We start from the raw sequence: 23,514 nt of genomic DNA, 5'->3' as shown, positions 1-23,514 counted from the left end.
GCACACCTTAGGTATTTGAAAGTAATTTTTAGTTCATTGAATGAAATGAACAGTCTGAGTTGAGCTCAGTTCTTTTATTTTTAGAACTTGGGGTCGAATTTTCTTTACAAATAGAATAGGCTGACTGCCACGATACAGAGTGAATAAGTCTTTAGGACACTATGCAATAGAGCAGAGGGTCTGCATGGGGAGAATGACACTGTTACTTCCTTCTTGACTACAAATGCAAACGCTGTGGTCATCCCACAAGCTGCTGGGTCCACTGGTGATGGGCATAGTTCCCACAGTCCTGCAAAGGGACAGTGCTCTGGAATCCCAGTTCTATTCAGGTGGAACCAGAAGAGCCTAGGGGAAAACAAACAAACTGACCCTGAGAGCTCAGAAGTTGGGCCAGCACAGGAAATGTGAGGAAATATCACAGATAGAAAAGTACCAGTAAGTACAAGTATTCTCAATTCTGCTTTGTTCTCACGTTTACTCAGTTTCTCCCAATTTTCCTGAAGTCTTGGGGAGTCAATTTCTTATCCACTGCCATGACTTTGAGGGTTACTTTAATTCCCCAAGTTCTTTTAGCTTCTACATGGAAAAGTCCCTCCATTAGCCATCCATTTGGCATTTTTTAAATGGAACTATCATTAGTATCTGAAAAAAGAACAAGTACAGAGGTGCTGAAGAAATTAACTTTCTGAGAACAGAGTCTTTAGAAAAATCACCTCAGGGTGGCTGGGTTGGCACAAGGCTCAGGTGTACATCCCCTCCTTGATTCATCTCTGCGAAACTCTGCCCAAAAGTCAGCCTTCCTGCCCTGAACCTTTCCCACCTCTGCGTTCTCCTTTGGCCCCCACCTCAAAGGATGGGGTTAAAGTAGAAACCCCAGTCGATAGAAAATTTGTGATTTAGCTGGGCATTCCTAGGTGAAAAATAAACTAACACTCCCTAGGTATGCATTGGCTGACATTTTTTCCAAACTTGTTTGGTGGTAAGAATCCTCTGGGACGTATATTAAGAATCACGCCTGGGCCCCCTCCTGGACTTAATGAATCAGAAAAGGAAGTAACCTGAGAGTCTGTATTCTTTAAACCTTTAAGCCAGGTGATTCTTATCATCAGACAAGGTTGGAAAACATAACATTAGTGAATATTATTACAGATTCCCGGGCACCTACATAACAGGGTAACTTTTTTTTTCCTCAGTTAAGGGTAAAGGGACAACACCATTGATATTGGCTTGGTGTGCGTCCTTAACCTCTGAGGGCTTCAGTTCCTTATCCATTAAGTGGGGTTGATATTACATCTCCCTCACTGAGGATTAAATGAGAGAATGCACACAGAACGGTTACCAAATGCCTGCGAAATAAAATGCATGTTCAATACAGAGATGCTATTGTTATTTCCCCACAGAAAACCCCTAGGTATCCCTGTCATATAAATATGGCTGAATAACGGCTTTGAAAAAGGGAAAACTGACAATTGATGTTTCCAGAGATCTACACAGATATATAAGCACAGGCAGAAGACCCAGTGATCACTTCTCTGACTAGACCCCGCAGATACAACTGTGGCTGGCTTTACTAAGCAAAAGGAGGAACATTTTAATCAAAGTCTGGCTTGAGCTACATAGACAGGAATCAACCCAGACATGACTTGGACAGCTGGGGCCACTCTGGGATAACAACATGGGTTAGAATAGGGAGATTCCCTATTAGGTATAAGGACCAGCACCCCTACCTTCCTGAATGAATGTGATATTGCCTCAGAGGTAGTTCTCCAACCCCTGGAATCAACCAACTCTGGGTGTGAGTCCCAACCCTACCATATACCTACAGCGTGACCTTGGATAAACTGCTTAAATTCTGGGAGCCTCAGTTTTCTCATCCACAAAATGGTGATATTAATAGTACCTTCCTTAAAGGTTGTTGTTAAGATTGAAAAATAAAATGAATGTAGGTAAATAAAAGTTGGCTATTATAGTCTGTCTTCAACAAGGGATAGATTATAATAGTCCCTTGGAGAGAACAGACTTCCTTAGTTTCTGTCATATTCCCCACCATCTCTGTTCTCAGAGTAAACAGGAGCCTCCTGGTTAGATTATCCACATACTATTCCTTCTCTTCACTCTGCATACACACCTATTTAAGGGGCTCCCTGCCATGCCCCTGCTCCCTCTTCTCATAGACTTCCATACATTTCATCCTCTAGTACCTTGTAAAAGGAGACTGACCTCTCCCCAGGACTTGGCTGCCTCATCACACTGTTATCAATCACTGCTTGGAGAAAAGAAGCACCTTCTGCAGGTGGGTAGGAAGACAAAGAGACTGAGGGTGGGAATTGAGGGTGGTCAGGATGGGAGGAGAGAGGGTTCAGAATAGGAGGGGGAGGGGGGGAAATGTGTCACGAAGTTCCTCAAAATCGGTGATTTCTCAGTCTCATCATTTTCAGTGAATGAACTCAGATGATTCACTTCCCTTCACCAGCCCTCTGTTTTCCTCTCTGTGTAATGGAAAGGGAAGTGCTTGCACTTGTGTTAAAGGCAGAGAAGCATATAGAATCCAGCTTGGGAGAGTCATGAGCCCATGAAATTATACATCATACGGGCTGTGGATGTTATGTTGGTTTTCTTCTGAACAATATTTTTGAGTATACGAGCTCCTGGCTGAACATATTTCCTTTAATATCATTGACTTTTTGGCAGTTTTTAGCAAAACCACCGGTTTCTGGTTTCCCATTCCAGCCCTTTTTTCCTGGGTATCCCCTTTAGCTTCCGGTTAAGCAGCCATTGCCATCCAGCATGGTAGCCTGGGCTCTAAGCAGAAGTTCTAGGACCAGGGCCTAGCTTTTGTTCTGGTGGGGGCCTCAGAATCCAGAAGGTCTGGAAAGCCACGACCAACATTCTTTGAGGTAGTAAGTTCCTGATTTAGGGAGTAACCAGGTTTAGATTAGGGACAAAGGAAAATCTGGCCAAGGCTCAAAATACTCATGCAGAGGTCTGAGCTCACTGGCTTGGGTGGGGCTAGGAATTGGGCCAGAGATGATGAGGCGGAAATGATGAGAAAGGGTAGGGGTCATAGGCTGAAGCTGGAGGGTCCAACTTGGCCCCTCTGTTCACTGACGAAAGAGTATAACCTCAGGGTGCAGCCCCTGTACTCTTTGCTTTCCATGAGTCAGGAAGCAATTATGTGGCTTCCCCCGCCCTACTGCTGCCACAGGCCGCTGGGGGCCTAGCAGCTCCAACACCTCCCCTATCATGTTACAGGCCCCAAATGTGGCTTCCAGTGCCTGCTGTGAGACAGTATCCTTTCCCTCAGCATTAAACATGCAGAGAGAAGGAGTCCTCAGACCCAAGCAAACTATGTGACCAGCATTCACCGCCTCCTTCCCAGGACTGCAGAGGAGTCTGTGCCCCCCATGAGTAGGCGAAAGAAGAGCTTCAGGCCACGAACAACTGGAGAGGAGGAGGAGAGAGTGGGAGTCAGGGATGTGGGGGTGAGCAGTGCACACAGCTGGCCAGTTGCTGGGAACTGTTGGTTAAGGACACAGCATCCCCACTTGACTGGAATCCTGGGATGGACTCCCAGGAATGGCCTGGACTTCTGGGCCAGGACAGTCATAGACAGGAAGGCAAGGCAGGCACTCAAGGTAGGAATTACAGTTTACAAAGTTCATCCGTGTGTCTCTAGCATCTAGAACTGTGCCTGACACATGTTAGGCCCATGATAAATCCTTGGTGAGTGAATAAAGGAATGAATGAATGATTTCACACACAAGTATGATCTCATTCAATCTGCAAAGTGAGGCAGGGGCAGGGCAGGCGTTGCCTCTTTTTCTAGATGGGGAACCGAGACCAAGAGAATTAAGCATCTTGCCTGAGGTCATTAGACTTGGATGTGGCTGACCTGTGGCTAGACACTGTACTCTCCACACAGTACCAAACTGAACATTCTTGGTATAGCAACCCAGGAAAACATCCTGTGACTCGACGTGAACTTCCCTTTGGGTCCTGCTGGTCAGAAAATAGCCCTTCAGTGGTCCTGTTTCCTGGACACAGTCTCAGGGCCAAGTTCGACATCCTGGTCCTCCTGGCACACCTGGCATCTGCCTGCTTTTTTATGAGCCGCTCCAGGAAATGGGGCTTCTCCAGTAGTCTCTGTTGCCACATCTAACATGGGAGATCTGGACCACTAAGATGTGGAGGCAGGAGGCTGGTGGTTTTTCTCTGAGATTCAGGAACAGAATGAAACCACATGTATTCAGTTCCTTATTCTCTCACACTTGATAGAAACTTCAGATAGCCTAGACCACCAAGTTAGTTTCTGGAACTTAGGCAAGCAATTAACTCATATTATAGCCAGGGTCTCCCAGGAGCTCAGAGCCCATAGTCCTAGGCACGTTTCTCGAAGGAGGTCTCCAAAGCCAGCAAGAAGGCTCCCCTGAGCTGGAACATCTTACAGCATCTGGCCCTTCTCTTCACAGCCTTCTGTTCTGAATCCTTCTCTTTGGAGGCAGTGAGGTATAGAGCACAGGAACAAGGATCAGAAAACCTGGGTTCTAGCGCTGGCTTTGCCACTCATCAACTACGTATCTTCTCTCCACCTCATTTTCCTCATCTGTGAAATGGGAATAACGATTCCCAGCTACGTAAGGCAGTTGTGAGTTTAAAGAGGAATGGTTTGTATCAAGGTGCTTTTTAGCAAAAGACAGAAATGATGTCAGTACTATTTTTTTATGGCAAGGAAAAAAAAAAAGACAAGGAGAAGGGAAACTTCCAAGGAGACCCAAAGCGCTCTGCTCTCACTTGTTCACGGATTCATTCATAATAAACCACCTAGGTGAACAAGGCATGCACCAGGTGCTGAGGGAGAGAAAGATATTTAAGATGTAGTCCCTGCCCTAAAAGAACTGAAAGATAGCACAGACTGTGCACCAAAAGACGGACACAGATTTCAGAGAGTGCCAAAGATCACAGAGTGGAAAGGATATTCTGTCTTCACAGAGGCTCTAGGATTGTTCAACCAGGTGAAGAGCCCACAAGAGGAAGGAGGGGGAAGAGGGGTGTCATGCTCCCTAACGGTCTCCAAGTCTCTTTGTCCGGGAGGAAATGAGGTCATCTTGCTCTCAGAATCAGCATGACAGCCTCCAGCCAAGTAATCTGGAGTCATGAGAGCTGCCGGGGAAGCTCAGTGAATCACAAGAGTCAGTGGGGAATTTCCTGATAACTAACCTAAGAGTTTCTGGGTAAGTCCTCAGGCTGCAGCTCTGTTTACATTTTGATCACGTTTATTTACAGTTAATGTGTTCTAACTCCAAACAAAACATATCACAGGGCTTCCCTGGTGGCGCAGTGGTTGAGAATCTGCCTGCTAATGCAGGGGACACGGGTTCGAGCCCTGGTCTGGGAAGATCCCACATGCTGCGGAGCAACTAGGCCCATGAGCCACAACTACTGAGCCTGCGCGTCTGGAGCCTGTGCTCTGCAACGAGAGAGGCCGCAATAGTGAGAGGCCCGCGCACCGCGATGAAGAGTGGCCCCCGCTTGCCACAACTAGAGAAAGCCCTCGCACAGAAACGAAGACCCAACACAGCCAAAACTAAATAAATAAATAAATTAAAAAAAAAAAAACCAAAAAACATATCACAGTCTTCTAGAGGAAGTAGCCCGGCTGGTTCTGAAGGCTCTAGCACCTCTGACACAGTCCATCCCCTAGGAGGCTGGCAGCTCAGAGCTGGGCACAGAAAAACTCTCTCTCTGGAGGATGATGGGTCACCTGCCTCCTAAGCTGGACGGTTAACTTGTACTTTCCCCAGGCAGAGGCTGGCATCCTGAGACCTCTGGCTGGGGCAGAGCAAAGAGGCTTTCCTTCTTCCTGCCCTCCTGGCACTTTCTCTGCCCTCTTCCTGCCCCTCTCAAGTGGACCCAGACCCAAGGTCCAGGTTTGCCAGGCAGCAAAACGCTGTAGGCCTAGGCAGGGAGAGGGACAAGCCTTGCGCCCCTTAGTGAGTTACAGGGATTTAACCTCCTCCCCTTCCATTGAGGGAGACAGTCCTTCAGGGTGGATTTAAGTGACCCCAAGCCCTGGTTCCCAACACTAGGGGAAAGGGATGGGGGTGACTGAACTTCAGAGTCCCTACTGTAGTTCTTCAGCTCTGCCTGAGAGATATGTGTGTGTGCATGGACTTGTGCGTGTGTACACAACTGTGTGCACTCACTCTCAAGCAGGAAGCATAGGTGGAGTCCTTTACACATGGTCTGTCTTTCTGGAGGCCAATCTTATTTGATGAGCAAATATTTTATCTTATTAGAAACAAGGCTCTATGATGAAGTAGAATACTAAATACACCTGCATTTAAAAATCTGTAATTATCTTTTTGGAACGGGTGATACAAGGATGTGTTTTCAAAAATTTAAACAGTGTAAAAGGCCATACAGTGAAAAATAAATCTTCTCATTCTTGTCCTCCAGTTCCCCAATTTCTCTCTTCAGAGGTGAAAATAGAACTTTCTACGTTAATAAGGCTTTACTATTCTATTGTCTTTATTAAGTGACAATACTATGGCCCAGGCAAATAAATGAATAGTTCATTTTAGGAACTTCCTGAAAAACCTATCAACACTTCTATAGAAAGCGTCAACAGTTTGTGCCCTAAGACTTTGTTCTCACAATCCTACAATATCATATCACGACTCTTATCCAATCCTTATCAGACCCTCACTTTCAAAGACCTGCCTTATACCAAACTGCAAATTCTCAATAAAATCCGACCCCCTCCCCCACCACTACCAAACTACCTTACCGCAGTAAGCAATAAACTAAGCTTTGTCTTATCCACTGGTTGTGTTGATTTTCGGGGAGCTGGCATACTACTTGGAGGCAGCCCTTGTGAACACGCTTTTTGTCTGTTTCAGCGACCTGTATTTTCACATTGAGAAAGAGACTTCACAGCTGTACGAGCTGCAGACTATGCCTCTAAGCCCAGGGGTCCGAATCAGTGTCCTAGGCAGTTGGGGGCCGAGGGTGGAGAAGAGGTTTAGGGGATCTGGGAAGAGGCATCAGAGCTGGAGGAGAGCGTCTCCCTAGCGCCTCTCCTTTTGGCAAATCGGGGGATGAGGGGTGCTGCACGGGGGCGGGGCCCAGGCCAGGTGAATGGGAGGAGGGGGCGGAGAATTTACATGTCTCTCCATACCTCAGTTCAGACCTGGTTCGTCCCCTCCAATGGGGACCGCGCTGCCCCTCACAGGTTAGGTTGTGGAAGCCTGCGGGGTCCAAGTCGCGGCGGGTCCTAAGGGAAGCGGAGGAAAGGGAGTGGACGGGGCGATCCCGGGCTGGGGCGGGGCCAGGGCTGGGGCGAGTCGTAATATAGAGCCAGCACTGCCCGCTAGCAGCACAGCGCGGAGACTGGAGCCCTAGGGCCCGCCCGAGCATCAGAGTGTCCACTAGTCCCCGCTATCCCGGCCCTGCGCCCCTCCGGCCATAGCTGCGGGTGAGTGTGGACCTCCCTAAGAGCGCAGGGTGGATGCGGGCGACCCAGCTCTTGCCGGCTTTACTTCTCCTTACTCGCTGCCCCGGCTCGGCTGCGGCTGCACGCTGAGTCACCGCGCTCCGTGCCCATGTGTTCCCCTGCGGGGACCAGTGCAGGCTGCGCCACGACCTCTGAGCCTCCAGAGAGGATAGACGGCCGGGCCTGGGGAGCCTGGTCACCGCGGGCTCTTCCCGCAGGGGACTTAGGGGCTCCAGCCCTGAACTGCAGTAACCCACCCGGTCCGCCTTCACGCGCTCCTGCGCTTCTTCCCCTGACTTCTCCTTCCCTTGTAGAGCCGCTGTCTAGAGCCCCAGCCTCGCCACCATGAGAGTCCTGCTGGCATGCCTGCTCCTCTGCGCCCTGGTCGTGAGCGACTCCGAGGTGAGTGGCTTCCCTGCTTTTGACTCTTGGCGGCAGGAGGAGGGGGCTTGCAAGACCCCTGAAAAGTGCTGGGGAAGGGAGGGGCTGCATAGGAAGCTGGAGTCCTCCGAATTCCATCAACAGCAGGTCCAAACCCTCCCCGGGAAATAGAACAGGTGTGGCATTGGGGCCTTGAGAACCAAGGGAGCTTGCACTTTTCGGCAAGGGAGGAAGAAGCCGCAGGGACTGCCCCAACCTGCTGGTATCTGATTTGTGAAGCTTGCTTGAGTCAATTCATTTCTCCCTGCTAGAAGCTGATGATCTTCCATTTGAGGGATAGTTAGACATGAACAGGGTAAGGAGAGAGGGAACTGGAGGGAAGGCTGAGTTTGGGGACTGGGGCCAGTTTATCCTCACCCTGGGGTCCCAGGAACATGGGTCCTTTGGTGAACTTTTCCTTTCAATCTCTCCCCCCGCCTGCATCTCTTCCAGGGCAGCCATGAACTTCATCAAGTGTCTGGTGCATGTGAGTATCCACCCCTTGCACAATATCTGGTTGCACAGATATCTTGGAAAAGCCTCAGGAGGCAGCCCCTCCCTGTCCCTGCTGGCTCCCCCTTTGCCTCCGCCTATGCTCCTTGCTTACCCCCCAACCTTTGTGTTCTCCAGCGAAGTGTGGCTGTCTGAATGGAGGAAAATGTGTGTCCTACAAGTACTTCTCCAACATTCAGCGATGCAACTGCCCAAAGAAATTCCAAGGGGAACACTGTGAGATAGGTATGGGGATCCTGACTCCAACTGGGGAGGAGGGGGCACCAGAGACTTGGGGGCAGGGAGACATGGGTGGGATGCAAGAGCAGGCAGGAGTTAGGAGGTAGAGTGGGGGGCATCCTTATCCTCATGTGATTCACAGTCAAACATGAACACACACTATCTCATGAAGCTGGGGCTGCACAAATGTGAGGTGGGGATGGAAGGAGGCCCCTTCTAGTATCTTCTGCCTCACTGAAATCATGTGAGGCCTGACAGGATCTCTAAAATTCCTGTCTGAACTTCCTTCTCTTTCTAATATTCTCATCCTCACATCCTCCCATAGATACATCGAAAACCTGCTATCAGGGGAATGGTCACTCTTACCGAGGGAAGGCCAACACTGACACCAGCGGCCGGCCCTGCCTGGCCTGGAACTCTGCCACCGTCCTTCTGAAAACGTACCATGCCCACAGACCTGATGCCCTTCAGCTGGGACTGGGGAAACACAATTATTGCAGGTGAGGTGGGGGCAGCAAGGACCCTCCTCATGGCCTCACAGAAACCCTCGTTACCATCTTTTCTGCTTGCCAAGTGCTGGCCATAGCATGAGAAAATTAAGGCCTCTGGTTGAGTCTTCCCTGGAGGGGAGGACACAGAAAAGGCATTCTGGGTTGGAATGGCACCCTTCTCCCCTCTGTGTTGCCAGGAACCCAGACAATCAGAGAAGGCCCTGGTGCTATGTGAAGGTTGGCCTAATGCAGATTGTCCAGGAGTGCATGGTGCACAACTGCTCTTCTGGTGAGTGTCACTGGCCTGTTTATGATGGTGGGTGGAAGGGGACAAACTCATTTGTTCCCTTATTCCATCATAGGAGGGATGAGGAGGGAGGCCTGCCTGGCCCTGAAAAACTGGAAGGTCAGAGGACCAGGAGAAGGACACTTTATCCTCCCTCCCTCCCCAAGATATCACTTTCTTTGTCCTCCAGGAAAAAGTGCCCTCTCTCCTCCAGAAAAGTTACAGTGCGGCCAGAAGGCTCTGAGGCCCCGCTTTAAGATTGTTGGGGGAGAATTCACCACCATCGAGAACCAGCCTTGGTTTGCAGCCATCTATAGGAGGCACCGTGCAGGCTCTGTCACCTACGTGTGCGGGGGCAGCCTCATCAGCCCCTGCTGGGTGGTCAGCGCCACACACTGCTTCATGTATGTCCCTCTGTCTCTTCTCCCTGACCCTCCTGCCCTACCCCAAACAAATCCCTTCCTCCTTCCCAGCAAAAGATTCCCCTTATTTCTACCCCCTCGGCCTCTCTCTCTATGGCCCATGGCCTTGGGGACAAGTGATGCTCTGAGGTCGCTGTGGTGGGGAGGGGGAAGTGACAGGATCTCATGAGATCAGACTGACTGATCTCCCTCCCACAGTGGTTACCAAAAGGAGGAGGACTACATTGTCTACCTGGGTCGGTCAAAGCTTAACTCCATCACGCCTGGCGAGATGAAGTTTGAGGTGGAAAAGCTCATCTTACGTGAGGACTACAGTGCTGACACCCTTGCTCACCACAATGATATTGGTGAGTGGAAAACCCTCATCTGCCGTGATGATGATAGCTGTGGGAGTGGGGGTCTGAGAAGAGACCCAAGTGTGAAGTTGGGGTTGTAGGGGAACTTGAAGACCCTGCTTTACACAACAAAGGAGTGGTGGGGAAGGGTTCAGAGTGGAAAACATGAGGGGCCTGGTGCTCCTCTGTAGAGTCCCTGAATTTCCAAACAGGTATCCTCCTCTGGGTGGCAATGGCCCTGACGGCATATAGCTTGGGCTGGGATGCCCCTTCCATTGCTGGATGGAGCCTCTGTCTGTCCCAGAATATAGAACTTGGAGAGATTATTGGGCTGGATTTCAGCCCAGCTACCTCAGCCAGGGCTTTATGAGCTGTTTTTTGCAGGAAAAAACTCATACAGCTGTATGCAGTTGCCCTGGCTGTCCAAGGCTTTGTCAGCAGCTGGAACAAAGTCCTTGAAGCATGGGACAGGGGAGACTTGTTTCAGGTGACAAGCTACCAGCAGACCTCCCAGGATGACCTCTGACTCTGACATAGGGATAGACAGCCATTCCCTCAGGGTTTGGAGGGGAGAGATGGTGACCACCTGACTAGGTGGTGATCTTTCCCCTCTGACCCCTTCCTGCTCCCCCAGCCTTGCTGAAGATCCGTTCCAGCACGGGCCAGTGTGCACAGCCATCCCGGTCCATACAGGTCATCTGCCTGCCCCCAGCGAATGAGGATGCCCGTTTTGGCACAAGCTGTGAGATTACTGGCTTTGGAAAAGAGAATCCCTGTAAGTGACATTTGGGTCTGGCTGAGAGGGTCCTGAGGGAGTGTTGTAACCTGGAAGTGAGCTCAACTTGATCAAGGGAGGACTGTGGATGTAGAGATGGGAGCACCGTGGAGGCAGTAGGTGGGTCCAGGGATGGAGTAGGGAGCATTGTTTAGGGAATGATGAGCCATAAATTTAAGTGGGTGAGGGATGAGAGACTATAGGTGGGGTAAAGACTTAGATGTGGGTGGAAAAAATAAGGGCTTTCCCTGGTAGGGACACTTTTTCGTCCCCTCCCTGGGAGACAGTCCCAACAGACACGTTTTAATGTACATTCCTCCCTGTTTCCTCCATCTAGCTGACTATATCTATTCAGAGCAGCTGAAAATGGCTGTTGTGAAGCTGGTTTCCCACAGGGAGTGTCAGCAGCCCCACTACTATGGCACTGAAGTCACCAACAAAATGCTGTGTGCAGCTGACCCACAGTGGGAAACAGATTCCTGCCAGGTGAGAGTTCCAAGCATCTTTCTCCATCACCCCTAGATCTCCCAGGGCTCCTGGGCCTGTCCCTACCAGCTTTGGGGAGCCTCTCTCCAGTCAAAATCCCAAGAAGCCAGGACCAGGGGTTCAGGTCTTAGAAGGTTTAAACCAGTCCTTATGTATTTACCAAACATTTGTCAAGAGCCTGGCTCTATGCTAGGCACTTCAGACTCAGGAAGGGAGGGGGACTAAGACCCTAAGAAAGAGAAAACAACAGAAAATAACACAATTCAGTGCTCAGAGTGTGGTGTGAATTATAAATGATCAGCTGTTTAGGAGAGGGATGTGAGCACCAACTAGATGGTCACCGAGGGGGGCACTTTAGAGAGAATGTGACTCAATAGGAATTTGAGGAGGCAGAGGAAAGAAAAGAGAGCATTTCAGTTGCAAGATACAAAAATGAGAATGAGCACGGCATATTTTGGGATGGGAAGGAGAAGTAGGGTCTGAAAATGTAGGTGGAACTGTAGATAACAGGACTTTGAAAGCCAAGCAGGGGATTTTTAAACTTGATGTGGTAGGAGATGGGGAGTCACTAAGGACTTTGACTCTAGGAAACTCTCCCTTCTCTCTCGGGCATGATTGGGTGGTAGGATCAGATGGCCCCCTTCTCACTTCTCCCAGGGCTCACCTTTTGTGTCTTTGGCTTAACAGGGAGACTCAGGGGGGCCGCTGGTCTGCTTCACCCAAGGCCGCATGACTCTGACTGGGATTGTGAGCTGGGGCCGTGAATGTGCCATGAAGGAAAAGCCAGGCGTCTACACAAGGGTCTCAAGCTTCCTGCCCTGGATCCACACTCACATTGGGGGAGAGAATGGCCTAGCCCTCTGAGGGCCCCCAGAGAACCAAGGGAAGAGACGGGTACCACCCACTCCCACAGTGACTGTCATTTTTGCAGTAGGGCCATCTGCACAGCTATATATAATGAAGAGACTGAGGAAGATGAGCTCTGCAGAGGTGGTTTTGCTTGTGCTGCCCATCAGGGTGAGTGACAGTAGCTTCACCCTCAGATACACGTCTGGGTGCTGGACACCCAGATCTCCCCTGGCCAGGATGGAAGGGTGGTCCTGAACCAGAATGGTATTGTCGTTTTCTGGACTAAAGCTTCCTGGAGTTAAAAATGGCATCTCCTGTGCATAGGTGGAAGGAGAGCCAGCTCCCTGGCAGTGGGCCATTGATGAGGCCCACTGTTGGGAAATGAATAATTTCCCAATTAGGAAGTGTAACAGAACTGAGGTCTCTTGAGAGAGCTTGGCCAATGCAGGAACAGTGGTTTGGAGAGTAAGGACACTAAATGACTTGAGGGAAGGGCTCTGACATTCCATGAATGTATCAGGAAATGTTATATACGTGTGTGTATGTTGGGACACTTGTGCACAGGCTGTGTCAGTGTAAGAGCTGGTGTTCTGTGTCTGACTGCACGTCTAGATACTTCCCCAAATCGTATGGACTGTCACATCACACAGAATGGCCTGTTTGGAGAGGTTGTGGGGCCTCTTGGGTCTCCCAGGCAATGATACATATAAATGTATCATTCTGGGGCACAGACTGTGACCAGCACTAAATTTCCAGTTTCACGTTCACATAGATGTCCATTCTTGGCCAGTTATCCCTTCTGACCTTCCAGCCGAGTTCATCCAATCCTCACTGAGTGAGGTGAGGACCATTCCTGTACACTGAATATTTAATAATTATATTCTGGTATTTTTATTTATATCTATTTTTGTAATTTTGAATAAGTATGATTGATCAAATGTGATTTTTCTGAAGATTTTGGCTCTTCCCTCGTGCTTGTATGGGAGGGAGTTGGGAGCATAAAAAGTAGAAAATGACGATGGTGGAATGCACCCGAGTTTCCTGGGGGGCTATATCTGGACTTAATGGGGCTTTGGGAGGAGAGGCTAGGAGACTTGTAGAACAGACCCTCCATAGCACATAAGGTACAAAAATGTGCCCCAAGCCAGAAGTCCACAGCTTGGTAAATGGTGTGCAGGCTTTGTCAACTCCCAGTTCCCTCCTCAGCCTGATGCCTTTGTGCAGTGCACATCTTGTACAACGTTACATGGTGATCCTACCATATACTCTTCACTCTGCCCCCAACAATCCTTGGGCTGACTTCAACCAAGGGGGACATGTGCATGAGTGAAAATTGATGATCCCAAACCCAGCCCAGCTTGAGTCTGTGGCATTCAGGAAACAGAAGACATAATTTCCCATCATCCGTGCATGGGGCTGGTGCTGAGTTTCCTCAGTGTGTGTTAATGAAGCTCATGACTAGCCTTTGCTATCCCTAATATCAGGAAGCTCAGAATCTAAAGCTGGGTGATATCCTAATGGGCGTGTACATATATTTTGAACCAAACATCAACTTCTTAAGAACTGGATGTAGAAGGTAGGTCAGGAGTTACAGTTGGATGCCAAAATTTTGGAATTTCCAAGCTATGCTAGTGAGTTTTGGCAGTGTTTCTTAGCCAAGTCACCTGCGAACTTAAAAATATATATATATATATATATATATATGTTTATGCTCCACCCACAGAGATTGTGATTCAGGTCAGGGCTGGTGCCAGGGCTCGTGATTTTAGAAAAATTCCCTAGATGTTTCTGATATGCAGCCCTGATTGAGATCCATTGGCGACAATTGGCCAGATTATGTGAAGGGCCCAATAAATTCAAGATATGGTCAGCATATGTTCTCTGCATGAACAGTTAGATTTCTGAGTGGGGTTTGGGGGCACAAGGTCTCCTGGGCTTCCTGTTCAGAGGATCCCTAGACAATGGACCCCTGGAGGGCAAGGACCCAGAGCATTCAGCTTTTAATCCCCATAATCCAGCATGTTTCATTCAGTATGATGCAGTGGTTCAGAGCATAGATTTTGGAGTCAGGTGGCCTGGACTAGATTCCTGGCTCTAAAATACTAGCTGTATGACTTGGGAAAAACTCTTAACCTTTTGTGCCTCAGTTTCCTCATCTGTATAAAAGAGATATCTACCTCCTAGGATTGTTATAAGGATTCATGCGTTCATAAATCTCTTAGTCATAATCCTGGCACCTAGTAAAGGCACAAAAACAGTGGCTACTACTACAAAACTCTGTAAATTCTCATAGAATTGAATGGGAACCCCTTCCCCTCTTTACCCCAGGATTGCATAGGTGTATTTTGTGGAAGCTGAAACCTGCTAGGAGAGAAAAGGCAAGATGTGAAGCTAAGGAGCCCAGCCCAGGCTGAGTTGCTGCTCAGCCTCTGCATACCCCCCAGGGGCCAAGAAAGATCTTGTTCCAACATGAACAGCGCCAGCATCAGGGCTCACAGACACTGAAAACAGGAAGTATGAGCGCCACTGGTGGGTTGAGCAATGCACTGCTAACAATCTTCAGACCATTTCCCAGCCACCTGACCGACCCCCAGCCAGCTGCTACCTCTTCCCAGTCACAGACCTCACTCCGGGCTAGCAGGGATCAGCCACTTCTCCAGCAACCAGTTTCAAGGCTCCAGATACGACCCTGTCACTCACTTTAGGGACTACCTTTTTCTAGTGCTCCCTAAGTGCTGGACATTGTGCTAAGTTCTTCACCTATTATCTGGTTTAATCCTTATAACAATCCTATGGGGAAGGTGCCATCCTTAGCCCCATTTAACAGCAGAGAAAATGGAGATACAGAGAGGTTAGGTGACTTGCCCAAGGCAACGTGGCTGGTAAGTAGCAGAGCAAGGGTTCAGACCCAGGCAGCTGGCTCCAGAGTGCACAGGCCCAGCACTCTCAGCAGGGCCCAACCTGAGGGAAGGTTAGCAGCCCTCTTTTCAAGCTCCCTACTTCAGGGATGCTGGGTGCAGGGAGGCTAAGTGTATCAGAATTTCAACCCTGGCCTAGATTATAATTCTTTCCTCTTAAAAGATTCCCAGGCCAAATGAGCAAATCACACTCAGCCGCCAGTTTCAAAGTAAAACTTTACCCTTCTCAAGCAAACCTCAGCCTTTTTGGTTGAAACCTGATTTCATTGAAGTGGTTTTTGTTTTCACCAGAACCCCTCCTTCTGAAATAGTCTGTGGCTCATTCTATTATCAGGACTCAACTTGATTTCCACTCATGCTCTGCCTTTCCCAAGCCAACCCCGCACAACAACAACACCCCTGAATACACCCCTCCACCCTCACCCCTGTTTGTCCACCTTCCTCCCCAGCTGCTGACATTTGAGCCTGCCCTTTGAATCACAGTGAGAGGAGTTTGCTGAGGCGTTCTTTAAATAACAGTACTACTGAGGTATACTAAATCACATACCATACAATTCACCCATTTAAAGTGTGCAACTCAATGATTTTTAGTATATTCACAGAGTTGTGCAACTATCACCACAATCAATTTTAGAACATTTTCATCACCTCAAAAAGAAACCCCATACCGGGGAAGAGGGATAAATCAGGAGCTTGGGATTAACATACACACACGACTATATATAAGATAGATAACCAACAAGGACCTACTGTATAGCACAGGGAACTCTACTCAATTTTCTGTGATAACCTATATGAGAAAAGAATCGGAAAAAGAATGAATATATGTATATGTATAACTGAATCACTTTGCTGTACACCTGAAACTAACACAACATTGTAAATCAACTATGATCCAATAAAATTTTAAAAAAAGAAACCCTATACCTATTAGTAATCACTCCGATTTTCTCCCCAACCCCCTCAGCCCCTAATCTACTTTCTGTCTCTATGAGTTTGCCTATTCTGGACATTTCATATAAATAGAATCATGTAACATCTAGTCTTTTGTGACTGACTTCTCTCCCTACCATGTTTTCCAGTTTCATCCATGTTGCAGCATGTATTAGTACTGATGCTGAGTTTTAAGTAGCAAATTGGGAGAAAAGATAGTCTAGGCCCCCTTCCGACCTTGCAGTCCCATTGGGAGTCATTCAACAACCTTAAAAAAAATTTTTTTTAAGGACCTTGACACCAGGCACTGTTTTAGATGCTGGGGATACAGGAATGAATAGGACATAGTGCTAGTCCTCAAGGAGCTCACAACTTTGCGAAGGAGACAGAACGATGACCACAGTTTAATGTGATAAAAATTGTAATATTTTTGCTATAATAAAAGTATGTATAAATGTGTGGAACAATGATGAGGAAGCAAGTAATTCTGCCTTGGCAAATCAAGGGAGACTTTCCAGAGGAGGTGATATTTTACCTGGGCCTGCAAAGATGCAAAGAAATTTGCCAAACAAGGAGGAGAAAGGCATTCCAGGCATAGGGAAGATAATGAAGGCATGAAAAGAAAAGCAAGGTGTTCTCAAGAAGTGATGAATAAACTGTTGTGGTAGAGGAAAGAGTTGAAGGGGCAGTGAGCAAGCATGGAGTAGGGGTGGGGGTAAGGAGCTGCTGGGATCCAGCAGGTGAGGACCCTTAGGCAGGGCTGATACTTAGTAGCAGGTGCCAGTACTGCTCAGTCTCTAAAACACTGATGTCCCAAGATCCACACACACCCCACCCCTGACATGGTCCCCTGCCACTCAGCCTCTTTCCAGTTCTTCATAATCCAGCAACCACAGGGTTAATGCCTGGCAGAGGGCCCCTAGCAGGGGCCTCTGAGATTCCTTCCCTCCTCCAGCTGCCTTCCATGTGTTGGTACTCTGAAGTCCTGCTAGTTAAATATTTTGAATAATACTTCTTGCCCTCAGGTAGTAAATCTAGAAGGTTAATTAAGGTCAAGGAGACATAAAAAGTTTTTTTCTCTGAACTAAAAATTTCCACCCAATTGTAAAAGTAACTATAAAAGTAAAATGCTTCCATAGCATTCCACAGCCATTTTTTAAAATTAATTTTTATTGTAGTATAGTTGCTTTACAAGGTTGTGTTAGTTTCTGCTGTGCAGCAAAGTGAATCAGTTATATGTATACATATATCCACTCTTTTTTAGATTCCCTTCCCATTTAGTTCACCACAGAGTATTGAGTAGAGTTCCCTGTACTATACAGTAGGCTCTCATTAGTTACCTATTTTATACATAGTAGTGTATATATGTCAATCCCAATCTCCCAATTCATCCCCTCTTCACCCCCCCAGCCATTGTTAACATCTCTAGCTTCTTGGGTCTCCTTTGCCATCTCAACCTCCTCTACTTAGCCCTGAATATTGGGTTCCCCAAGACCAGACCCTAGACCAGCTCCTCTTCCCACCCTAAACTTTCTCCCACACAGTCTTATTCACACCCAGGCTTAAATTACCATCAATCAACAGTTGATTTACAATGATTATCTCCAGCCAGACCTCTCCTCTGAGATCCAAACCCTTACTTTCCATTGTCTACTTGACGTCCTCTTTTGGTTTTCACATATAGGACACTTCAAACCCAGCCTGCTCCGAACCAGCCCTGTCTTCAGGACCCAACCCGACGGGCTTCTTCCATTACTCTCTGTCTCGGGTGATGGCACCACTTCCATTCACATCCAGAAACCTAAGAGTCATCCAGATGCTTCTCTCCTTTCACCGCGCACCCCCTACCATCCCATCCATCTCCAAATCCTGGCAATTTGCCTAAGAGTTCTTTAAATTTATTTTATTTATTTATTTATTTTTGGCCCCGTTGGGTCTTCGTTGCTGCGCGTGGGCTTTTCTCTAGTTGCGGCAAGCGCGGGCCACTCCTCGCAGCGGTGCGCAGGCCTCTCATCATGGTGGCCTCTTCTGTTGTGGAGCATGGGCTCCAGGTGCGTGGGCTTCAGCAGTTGTGGCGCACGGGCCTAGTTGCTCTGTGGCAGGTGGGATCTTCCCGGACCAGGGCTCGAACCCGTGTCCCCTTCATTGGCAGGAGGATTCTTAACCACTGCACCACCAGGGAAGCCCTGCTTAAGAGTTCTTGAGGTCATCCATGTCTCTCCATTTTCACCACCGCCATTAGCTGAGCTCATCCCACCATCAACTCTTGCCTAGACCACCACAATAGCTTCCCAACTGGCCTCCCCCATTGACTATCTCTCTTTTCACTCCCCCCACACCCCCACCAATCCATTCTGCTCATCTGAAGCAAGAAATCTTTGAAAATGCAAATGTGCTTAATAACTCCCATTGCACCTGGCTGGCTAGCTTGGGCAGGGTCCAGCCCCTACCTCCTCTTTAGCTCCACCTGGCACCAACCTCTCCCAGGCTTGCCCTACTCAGCCATTCTCTTACTCATCAGTTCCTCTCTCACCACAGGGCCCTTGTTAGTCATGTTCCTTCTGAGTGGGACTTTCTTCGACTGGTTAAGTTCTTCCTCATGCTTCAGAGATCTCTTTGCCAAGGAAGTCTTTCCTGGGTTGCCTCTAACTATAGAAGGTCTCACTATTTTGTCTACAGTCTCATTACACTATGTATCACCTCTTTGATGCACTTGTCACTGTTGCAATTTTACTTCTGCTGCATCACTATTTGATTAACGTTTGCTTTTCCCCACCAAAATGTAACCTCCATGAGGGACAGTGTGTGGTTTTTTTTGGGTTTTTAAATTAGTTATTTATTTATTTTTGGCTGCGTTGGGTCTTCGTTGCTGTGCTCCAGTTTTCTCTAGCTGTGGCGAGTGGGGGCTACTCTTCATTGTGGTGCACAGGCTTCTCATTGTGGTGGCTTCTCTTTGGCTTCTCTTGCTGCAGAGCATGGGCTCTAGGCACGCGGGCTTCAGTAGTTGTGGCTCGCGGGCTCTAGAGCGCAGGCTCAGTAGTTTGTGGTGCACGGGCTTAGTTGCTCTGCAGCATGTGGGATCTTCCTGGACCAGGGATCGAACCTGTGTCCCATGCATTGGCAGGCAGATTCTTAACCACTGCACCACCAGGGAAGTCCTGACAGTGTGTTTTGATCACCACTAAATCCCCAGCATCAAGCATGATGTCTAGAATATGGCAGATATTTAATAAATGTTTACTGAATGAATGCATTCTGATGTTTCCATTTTTTCTCTGCTTCTTTTTTACATAGTTGTGTTCACACTCTATACATAATTTTGTATCTTGTCCTTTGCTTTTGTCATATTTTGTCATAAGCCATTTCCTGTGGTATTGCAAATCTCTCCAAGAGAGAGATTATGTACAATGTAGTTAATAACACCCATCCAACCTACCTTTCTGGATTGAGGCATCATAAAGTATGTGAAAGTTATTTGTAATCTATACGTACATATGAGACAGTATTATTTGCATTTAAAAGGAAATGGGGGTGAAATTTCTCTCTGGTGCCCTCTCCACCATTGCCCTTATACCTCTTTTCCTCAGGCATTTTTTTTTTTTTTTTTTTTTTTTTGGTGCCCGTGTTCTGCCTGACCACCTTGTTAAGGTCTAAAATAACTCATTAACTTTAATATGCTACCAGCCCAAAGAGTTTACATTTTTTAAAAGGACTTCTAAATGAAGGGCATTACAGCCAATTTGGTGAGATTTGGGGGCTGAGAGAGGACTCAAGATATTCACTGATTCATTGGTTTATTCTCACTCATTTCACTCATTCATTTAACAAACATTTATCGAGAGTTGGTCATGGGCCTGGCACTGTGCTGTGTACTGGGTGTAGAGATGAAAGCCCCAGTCTCAGCTTCAATGGGCTAAAGGTAAAGTGACGGACAGACAAGCAAATGAACAGACTACAGTGAGAGCACAGCTATGAGGAAGATGTGTGAGATGGGCATGGAGGGCTAACAGTGGAGTCTCAAAGGGCAAATACGGAAGGGACAAATGACAATCTGAGTACAGGAAACAGTATGTGCAAACGTAAAGAGGAAGGAGAATGCATGAAGCCCTCAAGGAACTGCACATAGTTCAAGTGGATGGGCTATACAGGGCCAATGTTAGAGAGGCAATTTGGCTGGAGGAATTGCCGAGAGCTGAAACCTGAGGGCCTAGAGGACCCTGCCTGCCACATGAAGGACTTTGGATTTTATTGTAATGGGGAGTCATTAGAAAGTTTGGAGCATGTGACAGCAGTGTGAAAGATTTGAGTAAAAGAAGATTCTTTGGCCCAGATGAGACTATGGGCAGGGAAAACCAGCTCAGAGACTAGTACAATTAGCCAGGTAGGAGCTGAAGAGTGTCTGAAGCAGGGCAGTGGCAGTGATGTGGGAGGGGAGGGTACAGATATGGGAGATTTGGGGGGGATAGGATAGACTTGGAGTCTGGATGGGGTGAAAGGAGGAGAAGGATGTATCATTTGGTTTAGCCTCCTGCCTTTGGATAAGTAAGATACTGCGTAATTTTACAGGTGAGAAACTGAGGTTTCACTGTAAGTGATTTCCCTAAAGCCATATCTAGTGGGTAGTTGACCGAACTAGAGTTACTACTGGTGCAATTTTGAGGATCAGTATCTACAGGGCAAGCTAGACCTGCTGATGATGGCCTATGTGACTCTGTCCACTCAATTGGAAAAATCCTCATCACCATAATCACCAAGTGGTGATGTCATCCAAACCTGTGGGGGTTGACGCTTGTTTCCTAAACATCCCAGGTCTGTTCAGCCCTGTGACTGTGGTTCTGACTGAAGGAATTTCTCCAAAACCTCCCAGTCCTGTGATGCACTGTCAGTGAACTGGTGGATGGGTCTGTGGTATGTATAAGGGGATTAGCAGATGCTGTATCTAGCTGTTTGCCTTATGGCGTCCTAGAACTGAGACATGACTTCTGGTGTTCGGGAAGATCATATGCACTTGGCACATAACCAAGTTCTGCATGCAGGGTGTGAAGGTGAAGTCGATTTTGTAAGAACTCTGGCTGATGGTGTTTTCAACCCAATCCCTCCATCCCCCTTTTCTGTGGTCTGCCAATTGCCTTTACTTTCTCACTCCCTCTGAATATAAAGGAAAGGGAATGACTTTCCTTTCTCACCTGGCTCTTCTCATCCTCGCTCTGCAGTCTCTTTAGCTCTCTCTTTCCAGAGCTGGCGTCAGTGCCACGGGTGAACAGGACTCTAGCTCCAGTTGGGCTTTCCCCCTGATTAGCCTGGTGACATGGGTCAGCCCCTACCTCAGATTTTCTCTTACTCCTCACTACACCTGTATACCTCTTTCCGTCACAGGCTGAGAGGCTGTGCCTGGGGAACTCTAAGCTTTTGAGCCCCAGGGGAGCTGGACATATATGTGGAGTTAACAGCTATCGATCAGATCACTTTTATTCTCCACTGGAATTTGGCCACCATCCCTGGCCTTGGAGAGCTATTAGAATTCTGCCAGATGCCCCAATGGTAAGCTTACCAGAAGTCCTGCTCTGACAGCCGCCCCTTCTTGTAGCCCCATCACATCAAGACTCCCTCAGGCATTTACCTTGGCCCTTTCTCTCTCCTTAGCTGGACTACTTCATGGCTGAGAGAATGAGGAGGAAGGATGGACAGAGGCACGGGGTGGGATAAACACTTTGCTTAGAACATCCATCTAAAGCAGTGGCTCTCCAAGTACGGTCCTTAAATCAGCAACTTCAGATCACCTAGCACATGTTAGAAGTGCAAAATTATCAGGTCCCACTCAAACCTACTGAATCAGCAACTCTAGAGGTGGGGCCCAGCAATCTGTGTTTTAACAAGACCTCCAGGTGATTCTGTTACATACTCAAGTTTGAGAACCACCCATCTAAGGCATTGATTCTCAGACTTCAGTATGCACACTGAACCACCTGGGGAGCTTGTTAACCATAACGTGGTTAAACAAAACTGGATTGGTATCTGGGCAACTGTATTTTTAGCAAGCTCCCTAGGTGATTCTGGTATTCATCAAAGATTGAGAATCGCTGATCTAAGGAATTCATTTTATCAGTTAGCTGAGTCTCCTGGGGAGGGAGCAGACAGAAGGCTGTGGAAATGTCTCTCAAAGTTCCAAATGCCACCTGCATCTGAACTTCTGGGGAGCTTGTTAGAAAAGCAGGATCTGAGTATCAGATGTATTGACCCCAAATCTCTGGACCTGAGGACCTGGCAGCCACATTCAGAGTTCTCCAGGTGATTCTTACGCGTGTGAAAGTTTGATAACCCCGGAGCAACAGGTCCGCAGGCATTCTGAATGATGGATGCATGTTAGAATCACCTGGGGAACTTTAACAGTGACCTGATATCTGAACCCCACCTCCAGAGAGTCTGATTTAATTGGTCTGGGATGGGGCTTCAATATTTTATACAAGTCGTCCCTCCCACCCCACCCAAGTGATTTTAATGTATCGTTAGGGTTAAGAACCATCAGGTTAAAGGATGATGCAGATCTGGGAAGAATCAGGAAACAAGAGAAAGCAAAGGAGTGCCAAGGAAACAATTGGTGGAATCCTGTGGGTGAGGTTAGAAATGTCAAGTTGGAAATCGGGAGGAGATAGAAAGGTGGGAAGGGCCTCAGGTGGGAGGGGGAGTAGGTTGGCTTGAGTGGTGTGGAGCTTGGTGTAGGAAAAGTGTTAGTGTATTAGTTTTCTACTGCTGCTGTAACACATTACCACAAATTTAGTGACTTAAAATAACATAAAGGCATTATTTTACAATTCTGGAGGTCAGAAATCCCAAATGGGTCAGCAGGGCTGAATTCCTTCTGGAGATTCTAGGGGAGCAGAATCCATTTCCTTGCCTTTTCTAGCTTCTAGAGGCTACCCACATTCCTTAGCTCATGACTCCACATCACTCTGACCTTTGCTTCTGGCATCACATCTCCCTCTCTCACTCTGACTCTCCTGTTTCCCTCTTACAAAGATCCCCTTATACACTGTGATTATGTCAGTCCTACCCAGATAATCTAGAATAATCTCCCCATCTCAAGATCCTTAACTTAATCACATCTGCAAAGTCCCTTTTTTCATGTAAGCTAACATAGTCATAGATTCCAGGGATTAGGATGTGGATATTCTTGAGGGTCATTATTTGGCCTACAACAGTCTGCTCTCTGGCCCCCAAAGATTCACAATCATCACATATGCAAAATACACTCACCCCCATTCCAACATCCTCCCAAATCTCGACCCATTAGAGCATGAACTCAAAGCCTAAAATCCCATCACCTCAAAAGCCCCAACTTTCATCATCTAAATATTCTTAAATAAGGTATGAGTGA

The 23,514-nt window shown here is 47.7% G+C and overlaps 1 protein-coding gene across 1 annotated transcript; it reads left to right on the top strand.

The window, feature by feature from the left end:
- Positions 1-7,291: 7,291 nt before the first annotated feature.
- Positions 7,292-16,130, top strand: PLAU (plasminogen activator, urokinase). The gene is made up of 11 exons (XM_059900909.1): positions 7,292-7,474; positions 7,807-7,894; positions 8,366-8,399; positions 8,543-8,650; positions 8,970-9,144; positions 9,333-9,424; positions 9,612-9,825; positions 10,042-10,190; positions 10,813-10,953; positions 11,291-11,439; positions 12,127-16,130. Exons 2-11 carry the CDS (start codon positions 7,838-7,840, stop codon positions 12,301-12,303), a joined length of 1,296 nt encoding a protein of 431 aa, XP_059756892.1. The 5' UTR covers positions 7,292-7,474; positions 7,807-7,837; the 3' UTR covers positions 12,304-16,130.
- Positions 16,131-23,514: the final 7,384 nt, after the last annotated feature.

This window comes from Balaenoptera ricei, chromosome 16 (genome assembly GCF_028023285.1).
Source record: "Balaenoptera ricei isolate mBalRic1 chromosome 16, mBalRic1.hap2, whole genome shotgun sequence".
In the NCBI taxonomy this organism is placed as follows: domain Eukaryota; kingdom Metazoa; phylum Chordata; class Mammalia; order Artiodactyla; family Balaenopteridae; genus Balaenoptera; species Balaenoptera ricei.
Note: the sequence above shows the minus strand (reverse complement) of the source record. Positions and strands in the feature narration are given on the sequence as shown.

Bases quoted from the DNA above. Each gene is read 5' to 3' on its own strand.
- PLAU (XM_059900909.1), top strand. From the start codon at position 7,838: ATGAGAGTCCTGCTGGCATGCCTGCTCCTCTGCGCCCTGGTCGTGAGC. The intron at 7,895-8,365 runs GTGAGTGGCTTC...CATCTCTTCCAG, and splicing joins TGGTCGTGAGCGACTCCGAG to GGCAGCCATGAACTTCATCA. The intron at 9,145-9,332 runs GTGAGGTGGGGG...CTGTGTTGCCAG, and splicing joins GGGAAACACAATTATTGCAG to GAACCCAGACAATCAGAGAA.